Source organism: Gigantopelta aegis, chromosome 4 (genome assembly GCF_016097555.1).
Source record: "Gigantopelta aegis isolate Gae_Host chromosome 4, Gae_host_genome, whole genome shotgun sequence".
NCBI lineage: Eukaryota > Metazoa > Mollusca > Gastropoda > Neomphalida > Peltospiridae > Gigantopelta > Gigantopelta aegis.
In genome coordinates, this window is record NC_054702.1 from 66,267,792 (window position 1) to 66,283,822 (window position 16,031).

At 36.3% G+C, this 16,031-nt stretch overlaps 1 protein-coding gene across 1 annotated transcript in view; it reads left to right on the forward strand.

The window, feature by feature from the left end:
• LOC121369947 overlaps window positions 1–16,031 on the forward strand; it is a 70,971-nt gene that overhangs the window by 16,619 nt on the left and 38,321 nt on the right. The window contains exons 3-6 of the mRNA XM_041495029.1: window positions 2,109–2,191; window positions 2,936–3,936; window positions 4,823–4,928; window positions 11,557–11,668. Coding sequence (XP_041350963.1) covers window positions 2,109–2,191; window positions 2,936–3,936; window positions 4,823–4,928; window positions 11,557–11,668 — 1,302 coding nt within the window. The remainder of the gene's footprint in view (window positions 1–2,108; window positions 2,192–2,935; window positions 3,937–4,822; window positions 4,929–11,556; window positions 11,669–16,031) is intronic.

A 16,031-nucleotide genomic window follows, 5' to 3' on the forward strand; every position in this document is an offset into this window, starting at 1 on the left:
TAATGAACCTCTGAATTTCTATATTTCTATAAGTCAGTGGTGTTTTTGCAAACAATACTTCAAATATATTTAAGCTAGGCTCAAAAAGAAAATATCTAAAGGTATATTTAAAAAAATTAAGTTTTGCACTTAACTTTAATTGTAATTGATTACCAGTACAAGTATTTTTCTATCCATTCAAGTTTGAATTTTTGTGTGTCCCACTTTGGGGTGACATACAATTATTAATGCACACATGGTTTTTGTGTGTGGTTTTTTAGGGGGTAGAGGGTGTGGTTTGGTAAATACTTGCTTGAACTGAAAAATACTTTAGGTCAGTTATGAATTAAATTACAAAAAACATTGAAAATTACACTACAGTAATTATATACCATTTTGTGTGTTTTTAATGGATTAAATGACTTTATTATTAAAACGTATTGGAATACAGTTGGTGTGTTAAACACGTGACTTATTGGATCTGTCAGTTGTGTTTATCCATATGATTGTTAAATGTTTAGTTTGTCTGACAGTCCATTCCCACTGAGACGTGGTGGTGCTTTGTCCTTTTAGACATTTTCTAAATATGTTCAGCTAAAAACATTATGTGCACTGGAAATATTGACCTTCCCCATAAGTGATTATTGCTAACGTGTGCCTCTGGTAAACACGGTGTTTGTTTTTGTAACAGTTTTCTCTGGGTACACAATATGAAAACCAATATTAGACACAAACATGGAAGTCAAGTCAGGAGAGTGGGGAGTGATGTGATCCAGGGGGCAGGCCGGGTACACAGTCAGTTAGGACGGGCGTTATCAGAACTCTATCAATATTTAACTATCTTCTGTATGTTAAAAGAGTGTAAACTCATCAAACGGTGTGGAGTGACAAGCTCCTCGGTTAAATATTTGAAGGGCTGATGATATTAGAGCATTATTTATAAACATTGGGCATGACAAATATTTACAGGGTTTTGTATCCTCATTAGAGACTGCTATAAAGTCTGTCTTTTTAGTCGGGCCACAATCAGTTTGTGTTCTAGCGTTTGCATGTCCGCATGCAATGGGCATTCTGTTCTCTTGTCCTTCCAGTCAAAACTGTTAGCAAACTGTTTTCAAATGTTGTTGTTTTTGTGTTTTTTCTGTTATGGAGCTACCAGTCAGTTTTCAGTTGTTCTGACGATGTAGTAGTTTATCCGTTTGTTCCATGGGATCTAACTGATTACTGTTTCTTATTAATGGTCATCAATCATATGGTGGAGTGTGGTGTTACTAATGATTTGGAGTATACTAGCTGGCTCTGTTTCCATACTATTTTCACTATACCTTTCTGTTAATTTATGACCTGGATCGATCAATTGATTGCAGTTTTAGATAACTGATCGTTATCATTGGATGTAATGAACTGAAATATGGAATTTAGTTTTACTAATATTGTGGAGTGCACTGTCTATAGTGAAATCTTGTGGCCATACCTTCTACCCATTTTCTGACAGAAACAGAGATGTTTGATTAATCTACTGAAATATACATTGCAATACAGAATGGTGTAATACTTTGATGATGATGATGATGGAGGTATTACAGTCACAAGACATGACATGTAAGGTTCATGTGTAGAATTATAGTAAAATCTTTACTAATGGTCTACATGTGGATTTGTAACAGTTGAAAATACCTGAAGAATATAGTGAAATTTGAAATCTTGCCCCATGCTTTACAAAACCTTTAGAGTCAAGGCTCAAGACATCTTGAGAGCTTAAAGTAATAACGCCATAAAAATTGCATGAGACGTCATTAAACGATTTGAAACTAGTCAAGACTCAAGTTTTGTAAGCACAATCTCTGTGCATGTTAATGTGTGTAAGCTGATATGAGCAACTTTGGAATAGAAGCTTGGATATTGATATTTTTCAGGATTTCATCAATGAAAACTTCCTTTAAGAAAAATATATCTGTATTGAGGCAAAATGTTTCTGTATTTGTCCTCAACTCCCAGCTCAACCTTACAATCCTAATGGAGTTTCTTTATAAAATTGCAGTCTGAGAAGTATTGAAGTATGAAATAAAACACATTTTCTTACACAGTCTTTACTACAGTCTGACCATGATGATATTATTTTAATGCAGATCAGCAGTCACTGATCTTGTTAAGATTTCTGAAGGCAACAGCAGTGATGCATCCAAACAAACAATTGATGAACAACATAACAGTAAGTGTACAGCATAATAATATGTTAACTGAAATGACTGGTTTGTAATGGTTACTATAATTTGGTTGTGAAAGGTGGCCTATACTGTTAGTGATACATGTATATATGTATGTCCATGCATCCATGTGTTCATAAACTGGTTATTGTCACGGTAAAGTTTCTTAAAACATTTTAATAAATTATTGTATTACAAGCAGTGACCTCAGTAATAGTTTTATACCATTTCATTTACTGTTGTTTTTCTTTAAAAAATTTAATGTTAATTAAATCGGTGCTATTTTGAAGCATAAAGAACATCTTAAATTATATTTAGATTGGCTCTGGACTTTGTATGTCTGATGCAATTAATCCAATTATTTTCATAACAGCCATATGTTTTACAATCAATAAAACGGGATAACATGACTGATCTTTTGTGACCTTTACTTGACATACAGTTACTTTGAATGTGTTAACAAATAATGTCCACAGTGAAATGGTATTATTAAACCATTCTATTGAGAAGTAGAATAATGCTTAATGAGGCAGAGCTTGCAACAACTAAAGGTGTGTAACATCAACATAAAAATAATGTTGTATTCTGTTTGAAGTGGCTAAAATAAAGCTACATGCAGTTTGCTATTCTTTAAAAACATTTGTTTGTGTTTTTGATACTATTACACAATGTATAAGTAGAATTGGAATGATTTTGTGATTATTTTGTTTTGATTATTCTCTAATGTAGTTGTTGTTTCTGTTTCATAGGAGTCAGCTCAGAATATGATGCTGGCCAAACAAGTGGAAGCCAGAACACCCAGAAGCAAATCTTCACATCACAGCATGAAGATGAGCACTGTGATATTCCATCCGAGCATTCACAAAGAGTGAACTTGTCACTCACAGGCACTGAAAACCACAAATACCCAAACCAAGATTTCACATCATCACCAAAATTACTGCATCCAGAGATTCCATCTCAGTATCCACAAACAGTGGACTCATCTCTTACAGACACACTGCCTTGCACACCATCACACGTGCCAACAGAGTCTCGTGCTTTGCCTTTTGTGGACACAAGTCAGTCTTCATATGTGTTACCATCCATGTACCTTAAAAACAACAATTATAATACATCTCTGTCACCTTCCTCGTCATGTGTGTCTGTTCCTTTTGGTCATGTGTCGTGTTCTTCTGTGCCTGGATCACTTCCTTCACAAGTTAGACTTAGGACATCTGTAGTGTCTTCTGGACATGGTATGCCTTCTGCAGCATCATTGTGTGGTACAGTTGCATCTAATGGACAATACCAACCAATAAGTGCCCATTCTAGAGAACACTTGTCAACAAGACCATCTACCGAACCTGGCACATCATCTTGTATAATTCATCATCCTGTTCCTAGACATTTCATGAAATCCTCAGAAAATCTGAAACCAAAGCCTCCATCTGCTATACCAGGAACTGGATCTGCTTTTCTTCCAATATCTACACTGCAGAGTACTCATACTTCACTGCACATCCCTCGCCCTTTATTTTGTTCAACACCAGCAGTCTCTTTTTCTTCATCTCTACACAATCCACCATTAATTCCACCATCTTTTTCGACCCCGTTAGTACAGCCTACTTCCTCAGAGAGAGGTTACGGTGCTGTGTTTGGAGATTCATGCTTTGTTCCAAGAAGTAGACCTCAAGACTGTTTCATGATTCCCAGCTATAACCAGGAGATACTTACAGAGCTCCGTGCTGCCATGGCCACAATAGAACAAGTGAGTTTTATAAATGGATACATGAATGTGTAGTGATGTTCTTGATGAAAGGTGTGGATACCGTTAACTGATTCTGTTGGTCTATTCATTGGTTTCAATGTTTATGTAATAGATATATCAATATTTTCTTGATTCATACAGTTTAAATTGTTCATGACTTTTAACACTAAAATGTTTTTCAGTCAGGGTATTAAAATATAATATTTTATTTTTAAATATTTTCTTCTTGACCTTTTTCTAGTTCTGTTATTATATATTTTGTTTTAAGTTAATGAACATGTTATTATAAGAAATCCATTATTCTAAACAGTTAAACAGACCTTGAAATTCAAATTATTTTTGATATTTTGTACTAATAATATCAAAGTAAATACCCATTCATGATAAAAATGTTGACACAAATTAAATTTTAAGTTTACATATTTTATGATGATACTTCTGATTGCTGTAACAAAAGTTTCCCATGAATTTCAGAAGAAATTCTCCTGATAGGCATATTGTTTCATCATCTACATATTATTAGTTATGTGGGTTTTTGACAGGGCGTATGGAATTGTATGCCCCTCCAAAATCTGTATTTCCTGAAAAGAAACATCATTTATGTACAATACAAAGAAGAGAGGTTCTAACATTGAGCCTTGTGGAACACCATAAATAACTGATTCCTGTATATCTTTAATAAATTGTGAAAATATACACATACAGAGAACATTTTGTTCAGTATCATGTCACAATTCGCTATGCCAGTTTCAGAGATCACTACACAATTGTAAAATATGAAACAGTAGTTGCTAATAAATTTTCAGTTGAAAACAAAGTGTTCCCTGACATACATGTAGGCCAGTGGTGGGGAATTTGTGAAATAGACCTAACTTGTTTTTTTCAGTTAAATGATAACTATTCAGCTCTGCAGCAAGAGCATGAACGTTTGAAGTTGAGTTTTAAAGAAAGAGAAGCTGAGCTGATCATGGAAATCACAGAACGGGTTGCATGTAAGTGTTTAAAATATTCTTTTAAAGAGGGCGTACATACTTAGCATTTTGAAATATTTCTGTTGAATGTAAGTATTATGGAAAATATATGATTTAAAGAGGAAAAAAATTCATATATTCAAATAGTTCTGTTCTGTGTAATACTGTATATCTTCGATCTTCGCTATAGGTCGTGTCCCTAATTTCAAGCCCTGAAAACTTATTTTTTTTATTTACCTGTGTATAAGTCGACCCATAAAAAGCAACTTATAAATATTGAAGTATTTCTTGTTTTCAGCACATGAGAACAATAACGTACGATATTTGAACCAAAGAAAATTATTTTACAAACTTCTGTTTTCCTGTTTTCTACATCGTAATATTCCAATCAAACTACATGTACATAGCATCAAAACGAAATATTCCCTTAGTAGATAGTGAAAGCTGTTTGACTGTTACCATATGGCACTGTACAGCATGGTTTTGTGCACATACAACAACTTTATTTATCAACACTGACAACAGATCACTACGATAAAACTGAAAATATCATCAATTAATCACATCATGTCTTGCCGCCATATTAATATATGTAATGAGGATAACTCTATTTTGAAAAGTACACTGGTTTTTGTACCAAATGATGTGTGTCCCTTTTGCCCTAGTGAACTGCGGAGACCTGTCTAAGCTATTTTTAGGGAAAATTAATATTCATGAGGCTAATCATCGAAAAAGATTGTTTGAACAATGATTAATGTCAGTGACCAGATTTCAAAATAAACTTGGGCAAAAGGTAGTTAGTATTGTGTACACTTTTGCTATTAGTGATGGCTGTTATTTTAACTAAGTGGACTGCTGTCTTGGCATGTGAGTGAGATCGCACGCCTTTTCCCATAACCAAAACCGGTCTAATTCCAAAAAATAAATGTGTCAAATTAACATATTTCAGTATAAATACAGGGCATAATTAAACAATGAAACTTGTAAAATCATCCCCAAAATGGTAATATTTTTGGGTAATGTTTTTTACCCTCTTATAAGTGGACCCCCCAAGTTACCTAAAATTATTTTTTGGTCAAAAAATTCGACTTATAGTCGAAGATATACGGTATCAAAGTTTTGTTTTGTGACAATTGATGCTAAATTATATTTGACAATGATTTGAAACATTTTAAGATGCAGTCTAATATGGAAGTTGATACTGAAAATATCTTAATTGGTAGACTGATTTCAAAAAGCACTTGATGCAGGTACTGTCAGAATGTAGATCATTAAAAAAAAGAGGACATTTGTTTAACATATTAATCAAAAATAATTTGCACTGAACTTCTTTAGAAACATAATGTTGAGAGACTTAAAAATTCACAAACAACCCCAAAACACACCCCCCCCCCCCCCCAAAAAAAAAAAAAAGATGCTAAGACCAAAACAAATCATTTTCTCTGATCAAAATAACATGATTTAAGTGCGAGTGCGAATAATTTTTACAAGCTCATATACCACTAGACTTTCGAGCATGTCCGTCGCCGGGCCTGTCTCTGGATAGCCATGGGGCTTGTACCAGGACAGATATACTCTTCAAAAGAAGAAACGCAAAACCACATTGTCGTAACATTTGGAGAATTGATTTAATTATTGAATGGTGAGTCCGATAATTACCAAATGTTGCAGGATTGTTCACAATTCACTCTAGTCCATTGTGAGTAAGTGATAGGACACACCACCAAGGTCAAGGTCATCTGGAGTCAATACCGGGTGTGGCCTCCGCGTGTGTTGACAACTGCCTGGCACCGCCTGCCCATTGAAGCAACCAGAGTACGGATGACGTCCCGGGGGATGGTGGCCCACTCGGCCTGCAAGGCTGCTGCCAGCTCGGGCAGGGTCTGGGGCTGTGGTTGTCGCTGTCGGAGGCGTCGGTCCAACTCGTCCCATAGATGCTCAATTGGGTTCAAATCCGGTGATGTCGATGGCCAAGGAAGGACATTAATGTTGTTGTTCTGTAGGAAAGCCGTTGTGAGACGTGCTGTGTGAGGCCTGGCGTTGTCATGTTGGAACACTGCGTTGGCGTTGGCCATAACTGGAACGATGTGTGGCCGAGGATCTGGTCAATGTAGCCCTGTGCATTCAGGTTGCCCTGCACGTGGACCAGGTCAGTTCTGCCAGTGTGTGAGATGGCTGCCCACACCATGACACTACCCCCGCCGAATCTGTCCACTTCCTGCACGCAGTTTGCCGCATAACGTTCACCACGACGCCTATACACGCGACATCTTCCATCATGACGTCGGAGCAGAAATCGGGACTCGTCACTGAACCACACCTGTCTCCATCGCAGTTGAGGCCATTGTCGATGAATCTGGCACCACTGCAGTCGGAGTCGACGGTGTTGTGGTGTTAAGATGACACCTCGAACTGGACGTCTGGCACGAATTCCTACCTCACGTAGGCGGTTCCGTACGGTCTGGTCGGATATCCTGCGCAAACCTGGTATTGCTGCGGCTGTGGAGGTGGCAGTAGTCAATCGTTCCCGAAGGTGGCGTACCCGGATGTAGCGGTCCTGCCCGGGGGTAGTGACCCGTGGTCGACCGGATCTAGGGAGGTCACGTGTTGATCCATGTTGCTGGTAACGGTCCCACAGTCTGGAGATGGTGCTTGGGGACACATGGAATGCCCTGGCAACGGCCGTTCTGGATTCGCCTGCGTCTAGTCGGCCGATGGCATTGTTTCTCTGCGGTTCACTGAGACGTGGCATGTCCTGGATTGTCAACTGTCGGCCAGATACAGAGGCCAGGCAAGCGAACACCCTGCACTTTTATACTGTCAGTGTTCATGTTGCACGTGCAGACAATGCACGTGCAGTGGTGACATGGTTTGCACGTGGCTGCATTTTTGCGAATATTCACATTTTGGAACTTTATTGTACAGTAGCTGCGTTTTATCGAATGTAACCGTGGGAATGTGTTTGGGACATGCAATGACCTTATATTCACAAAGCATGAACCGGTAGGAAACATAAAATCGGAGTTATAACCCATTTGTACCCTTTTGCGTTTCTTTTTTTGAAGAGTATATGATTTAAGAGTATATTTTAAAAACATTTTAATTAAAAAAAAAAAAAAAAATCATTTTTGGTGTAATTAATAATTTGTTCCATTAATACATTTTAAGAGTGTTTTATTTGAATATGAGATTGCAACATTTAAATTTAAAAGCACACAATAAAAAACTGCTACACATTTTTATAATTTATTACACACACAATCAACTTTTTCAAAAACCCAGACTTTTAGTAAAGACCCATTTTGTTGACAATGCCAGTTCATTGCTAGGATTAATTTCATTTTTTAGATTCTCGATATTTTCATCCCCACTTTTGTTGGCTTCACAAAATTAATCTGCATTCTTGTGTTAGATTAGTACAACAAAGGAGTGAAATTTCATTATTTCCAAAAAGACATCAATTGGGTGTAAATGTCAGGCTGTAGCGTAAGTCAACAAAACTGGGGAGATATCTGCGATTGATGGGGTAACTTATAAACATGTGTGATAGGGTTATAGGCCCTGGAGCTATAACAGTTAAGTTGTCAAATATTGACTCGGTCCCGTATGATTCATATGTGCTGTTTGCAGTCTGTCATATTTACGGCAATTGGCAATGCTCTGCCGGCCAGCTGGAAGAGCGAAATAAACGAGCTTCAAAGACTCGCTAACAGCTTTTACCTGTAATTTACCTGTAATCTATTTTCCTTGTCTAACGCCGGGCCTTGTTTGCAGAGGTATTCATCAAATCAGAGGCGATTGCAGATCAGAGGCGTATGAAATAGTAGGCAGTCATGGATATCACAAATGAGAGACAGTTGTTTCAGAGTGTGGCGACGTATTTCTACCTGGTCCCATTGAGTTTGTTAGCATTAACATTATTACCATTAAAGAGATGATGGGCTAGATGGTGGGTTTGAAGATTGAATAGTAAATTAAAAGACCTTTAATAATTTGTTATAGTGATTGATTGCTTGGTAATAATTCGATTTTCTGTTTCCAGCCAGGAAGAGAAATTTGTTCCAAGCGATTACATGCAGTTACGATAAAAAAAAAAATATAAACAACTTAGAGATATTAAATTTTGTAACTGAAGTATTGTCTTGTTTGATGGTTCCAATTGTTCAACAATGAAGGAATTTTCCAGCCAATTTAACTTGCTGTAAAATGATAGTTATATGAAATCAAATTCTTTTTATTTTCAACTTTTAAAGTTGCTATAGTAAACAATAATTACTGAAAGTGATCTAGAAATCTAATTGTCCACCAATATTTTCACTTGTTAAAATAAATGGTTTTATTTTATTCAAATAAAAGGATGATGTTTTTGATTGCTCAAAATAAAAAACAGTGAAAAGTTTTACTTGTCTACTGGACAATCACCGAAGAACATTTTGCTTGTCTAAGCAGATTTACACTTGTCAGGACAAACAAACAAGTGCTTATTTCAGTTGCTGCTAAAAAGGTTAAGCAATAAGTCTTTGATCCCAAAGTGAGATTAAAAGGTTTATGAGAGAGTTATATTTATTTTTAAAGATTATTTAAAAAAAAAAAAAATGCAATAATAATAATAATTTTTAAAGGCCATTCTATGCACTACCTAGCCTAACTATAAATGTTTTCTTTATTTCAAGCCCACCACAAATAACCTTCACAGAGGCAGATCAGGGTTGAAAATTAGCAGTCGCCCAGTCGCCCAGTCGCCCATGGCGACCTTTATTGGCTAAGGGCGACTAAGAATTTTACAAAGGTAGTCCATTGGGCGACCATTGATTTTAGTGTCTGGCGAGCGTGGTACTAGTTAAAAACAGAAACACAGAATTGAATGTGATAAAACACACCGCGTCTATGTCGGCACGAACTACAGATCTGGTAGCAGAAGACCTACAACATGTTCTTTATTTTAACAGCGCCAACATAATGAATAAAGATAAAATTCATATAAAAACATATTAATTTATTAAGTTTTAAACCCATACCGTCTTAAATAACATTTTATTGGGGGTAAAAGTGCTGTGTAAATTAAAACAAAAATTATCTACAAAATACCATCAAACTACATAGGTTAACTTTTTTGTGTGATACAAGTTTTAAGGCAATTGATAGAACATCCAAGGTAATCTGAATGACACAACTGTAATACATGATCAGGGCCATATCTGCACAAAGCAGAGTCGAATGGGCATTTGGCAAAACAGTGGATGATTCCATGGATCTCTATCTAGGAGAACGGCAACTCCTGAGGAAATCATTTGCTGGGAATTTCACCTCTCTTGTATCACCACAAAGTTTATTCCATCCCTCTTGCATCATCACAAAGAGGACTGCCACTCCCAGACTAGTTTACTAAAGCACGTGCAGTTCTACATTTAGTCTGTTTCTACTGCATTATCTTTTACCCTGTATTGAAAATATGATTTAATATATTTAATTTAATGGTACTTTGTAAAGAGACATGTTTATTTATACTGGATTTCTTTTTCATTATTTTTTATTTGAGTTGATATGATTTAAAACTTTACAACATGTTTTGATATAAATTTTAGCTTTATTCATTATGAAGTTAACGTTAATTCATCGGTATTCTTAATGCAAACGGTTATTATTCAACAAAAAACCCACTATAGTTTTAACTGTGCAGTTCAATTCCAGTGTGATAATCGGAGGGCTAGTTGAATTTGAGAAGGGCCAGTAAGATGTTTCTTCAACTGGCCCTGCTGGCGACCTTGATTTTCATGTTAATTTTCAACCCTGGCAGATATATATTTTTGTTTATTATTAAGATAAGTCTGAACCATGACTAAACTTTAAAAAAAAGAAAGAAAGAAATGTTTTATTTAACGACACACTCAACACATTTTATTTATGGTTATATGGCGTCAGACATATGGTTAAGAACCACACAGATTTTGAGAGGAAACCCGCTGTCGCCACTACATGGGCTACTCTTTCCGATTAGCAGCAAGGGATCTTTTATTTGTGCTTCCCACAGGCAGGATAGCACAAACCATGGCCTTTGTTGAACCAGTTATGGATCACTGGTCGGTGGAAGTGGTTTACACCTACCCATTGAGCCTTGCGGAACACTCACTCAGGGTTTGGAGTTGGTATCTGGATTAAAAATCCCATGCCTCGACTGGGATCCAAACCCAGTACCTACCAGCCTGTAGATCGATGGCCTAACCACGACGCCACTGAGGCCGGTCAAACTTTAAAAGATGCATGTGCATATATTCCCAGGTACATGTTTACCAATAAAAACAAACATGTTATTTTACTATCCAGTTTTTAATAAAATATACATATAATTAAATTAATACATTCCTACACATCCCATTTCTGAACTTTTGGTTAGTTATAATATTTTGAAACAGTCTTTGATGCAAAAAAAAAGAAAGGATTTTGATTAGTGAATTTCAATATTTTGAAAAAAACAGAGAAGAATTTTAAGCAGAAATAAGCCTAAATGCCAATAAATATGTCCTTAGTTTCATTGATTTAATTCTTTCAGTATTCTGACCACCCTGCTGCAGCATCCATCAGCTACAAGTATTATATGATTAATATATATAGTTTTAATGTTACAAAGCTTCCATCTTTATGTCTTCAGCTTTAACACGAGATATTTATTCTGCACAAGAAGTTCGAGATGCTGCCATGATGGAAAAGGGTGCCATGCTGGAGAGAGAACGAATAGCTGAGGCAGACGCCATTTTCAGCAGGCAAGTTCATGTGTGCTCTCTAGTCTTACTTAGTGTGTCTTCCAATAGGATCTGTCTTATGTTAGGTCAAGTTCATGTGTACTCTCTAGTCTTATTGATTGTGTGTCTTCCAATAGGATCTGTCTTATGTCAGGTCTAGTTCATGTGTACTCTCTAGTCTTATTGATTGTGTGTCTTCCAATAGGTTCTGTCTTATGTCAGGTCTAGTTCATGTGTACTCTCTAGTCTTATTGATTGTGTGTCTTCCAATAGGATCTGTCTTATGTCAGGTCAAGTTCATGTGTACTCTGTAGTCTTATTGATTGTGTGTGTTCCAATAGGATCTGTCTTATGTCAAGTCTAGTTCATGTGTACTCTCTAGTCTTATTGATTGTGTGTCTTCCAATAGGATCTGTCTTATGTCAAGTCTAGTTCATGTGTACTCTCTAGTCTTATTGATTGTGTGTCTTCCAATAGGATCTGTCTTATGTCAGGTCAAGGTCATGTGTACTCTCTAGTCTTATTGAGTGTTACTTCCAGTAGGTTCTATCTTATGTCAGGTCAAGTTCTCTAATTTTATTGAGTGTGTGTCTTCCATAGGTTCTGTCTTATGTCAAGTCTAGTTCATGTGTACTCTCTAGTATTCTCTAGTCTTATTGAGTGTGTGTCTTCCATAGGTTCTGTCTTATGTCAAGTCTAGTTCATGTGTACTCTCTAGTACTCTCTAATCTTATTGATTGTGTGTCTTCCAATAGGTTCTGTCTTATGTCAGTGTCTTCCATAGGTTCATGTCAAGTCTAGTTCATGAGTACTCTCTAGTACTCTCTAATCTTATTGAGTGTGTGTCTTCCAATAGGTTCTGTCTTAAGTCAAGTCAAGTTCATGTGAAATTCATGTATCTTCTCTAATCTTATTGATTGTGTGTCTTCCTGTAGGTTCTGTCTTAAGTCAAGTCAAGTTAATGTGAAATTCATGTATCTTCTCTAGTCTTATTGGCTGTGTGTCTTCCAATAGGTTCTGTCTTAAGTCAAGTCAAGTTCATGTGAAATTCATGTATCTTCTCTAATCTTATTGATTGTGTGTCTTCCTGTAGGTTCTGTCTTAAGTCAAGTCAAGTTAATGTGAAATTCATGTAGTCTGTCTGTAGGTTCTGTCTTAAGTCAAGTCAAGTTCATGTGAAATTCATGTATCTTCTCTAGTCTTATTGATTGTGTGTCTTCCTGTAGGTTCTGTCTTATGTCAAGTCAAGTTCATGTGAAATTCATGTATCTTCTCTAGTCTTATTGATTGTGTGTCTTCCTGTAGGTTCTGTCTTATGTCAAGTCAAGTTCATGTGAAATTCATGTATCTTCTCTAGTCTTATTGGCTGTGTGTCTTCCTGTAGGTTCTGTCTTAAATCAAGTCCAGTTCATGTGAAATTCATGTATCTTCTCTAATCTTATTGGCTGTGTGTGTCTTCTGTAGGTTCTGTCTTATGTCAAGTCAAGTTCATGTGAAATTCATGTATCTTCTCTAGTCTTATTGGCTGTGTGTCTTCCTGTAGGTTCTGTCTTATGTCAAGTCAAGTTCATGTGAAATTCATGTATCTTCTCTAGTCTTATTGATTGTGTGTCTTCCTGTAGGTTCTGTCTTAAGTCAAGTCAAGTTCATGTAAAATTCATGTATCTTCTCTAGTCTTATTGATTGTGTGTCTTCCTGTAGGTTCTGTCTTATGTCAAGTCAAGTTCATGTGAAATTCATGTATCTTCTCTAGTCTTATTGAGTCTTATTCAAGTTCATGTGAAATTCATGTATCTTCTCTAGTCTTATTGATTGTGTGTCTTCCTGTAGGTTTCTGTAAGTCAAGTCTAGTTCATGTGAAATTCATGTATCTTCTCTAGTCTTATTGGCTGTGTGTCTTCCTGTAGGTTCTGTCTTATGTCAAGTCAAGTTCATGTGAAATTCATGTATCTTCTCTAGTCTTATTGATTGTGTGTCTTCCTGTGTCTTATCTGTCTTATGTCAAGTCAAGTTCATGTGAAATTCATGTATCTTCTCTAGTCTTATTGATTGTGTGTCTTCCTGTAGGTTCTGTCTTATGTCAAGTCAAGTTCATGTGAAATTCATGTATCTTCTCTAGTCTTATTGATTGTGTGTCTTCCTGTAGGTTCTGTCTTATGTCAAGTCAAGTTCATGTGAAATTCATGTATCTTCTCTAGTCTTATTAGGTCTTCTGTCTTATGTCAAGTCAAGTTCATGTGAAATTCATGTATCTTCTCTAGTCTTATTGGCTGTGTGTCTTCCTGTAGGTTCTGTCTTATGTCAAGTCAAGTTCATGTGAAATTCATGTATCTTCTCTAGTCTTATTGATTGTGTGTCTTCCTGTAGGTTCTGTGTGTCAAGTCTAGTTCATGTGAAATTCATGTATCTTCTCTAGTCTTATTGGCTGTGTGTCTTCCTGTAGGTTCTGTCTTATGTCAAGTCAAGTTCATGTGAAATTCATGTATCTTCTCTAGTCTTATTTGTGTGTCTTCCTGTAGGTTCTGTCTTAAGTCAAGTCAAGTTCATGTGAAGTTCATGTATCTTCTCTAGTCTTATTGATTGTGTGTCTTCCTGTAGGTTCTGTCTTATGTCAAGTCAAGTTCATGTGAAATTCATGTATCTTCTCTAGTCTTATTGATTGTGTGTCTTCCCGTAGGTTCTGTCTTAAGTCAAGTCAAGTTCATGTGAAATTCATGTATCTTCTCTAGTCTTATTGATTGTGTGTCTTCCTGTAGGTTCTGTCTTATGTCAAGTCAAGTTCATGTGAAATTCATGTATCTTCTCTAGTCTTAGGTTCTGTCTTATGTGATTGTGTGTCTTCCTAATCTTATAGTGTGTGTCTTCCAATAGGTTCTGTCTTAAGTCAAGTCAAGTTCATGTGAAATTCATGTATCTTCTCTAATCTTATTGATTGTGTGTCTTCCTGTAGGTTCTGTCTTAAGTCTGTCTTATTGGCTGTGTGTCTTAGGTTCTGTGTCAAGTCAAATGTGAAATTCATGTATCTTTCATGTAGTCTTATTGATTGTGTGTCTTCATGTGTACTCTCTAGTCTTATTGATTGTGTGTCTTCCTGTAGGTTCTGTCTTATGTCAAGTCAAGTTCATGTGAAATTCATGTATCTTCTCTAGTCTTATTGATTGTGTGTCTTCCTGTAGGTTCTGTCTTAAGTCAAGTCAAGTTCATGTGAAATTCATGTATCTTCTCTAGTCTTATTGATTGTGTGTCTTCCTGTAGGTTCTGTCTTATGTCAAGTCAAGTTCATGTGAAATTCATGTATCTTCTCTAGTCTTATTGGCTGTGTGTCTTCCTGTAGGTTCTGTCTTATGTCAAGTCAAGTTCATGTGAAATTCATGTATCTTCTCTAGTCTTATTGGCTGTGTGTCTTCCTGTAGGTTCTGTCTTATGTCAAGTCAAGTTCATGTGAAATTCATGTATCTTCTCTAGTCTTATTGATTGTGTGTCTTCCTGTAGGTTCTGTCTTAAGTCAAGTCTAAAATTCATGTATCTTCTCTAGTCTTATTGATTGTGTGTCTTCCTGTAGGTTCTGTCTTATGTCAAGTCAAGTTCATGTGAAATTCATGTATCTTCTCTAGTCTTATTGATTGTGTGTCTTCCTGTAGGTTCTGTCTTATGTCAAGTCAAGTTCATGTGAAATTCATGTATCTTCTCTAGTCTTATTGATTGTGTGTCTTCCTGTAGGTTCTGCTGTAAGTCAAGTCTAGTTCATGTGAAATTCATGTATCTCTCTCTAGTCTTATTGGCTGTGTGTCTTCCTGTAGGTTCTGTCTTATGTCAAGTCAAGTTCATGTGAAATTCATGTATCTTCTCTAGTCTTATTGATTGTGTGTCTTCCTGTAGGTTCTGTCTTATGTCAAGTCAAGTTCATGTGAAATTCATGTATCTTCTCTAGTCTTATTGATTGTGTGTCTTCCTGTAGGTTCTGTCTTAAGTCAAGTCAAGTTCATGTAAAATTCATGTATCTTCTCTAGTCTTATTGATTGTGTGTCTTCCTGTAGGTTCTGTCTTATGTCAAGTCAAGTTCATGTGAAATTCATGTATCTTCTCTAGTCTTATTGATCGTGTGTCTTCCTGTAGGTTCTGTCTTATGTCAAGTCAAGTTCATGTGAAATTCATGTATCTTCTCTAGTCTTATTGGCTGTGTGTCTTCCTGTAGGTTCTGTCTTATGTCAAGTCAAGTTCATGTGAAATTCATGTATCTTCTCTAGTCTTATTGATTGTGTGTCTTCCTGTAGGTTCTGCTGTAAGTCAAGTCTAGTTCATGTGAAATTCATGTATCTTCTCTAGTCTTATTGGCTGTGTGTCTTCCTGTAGGTTCTGTGTTATGTCAAGTCAAGTTCATGTG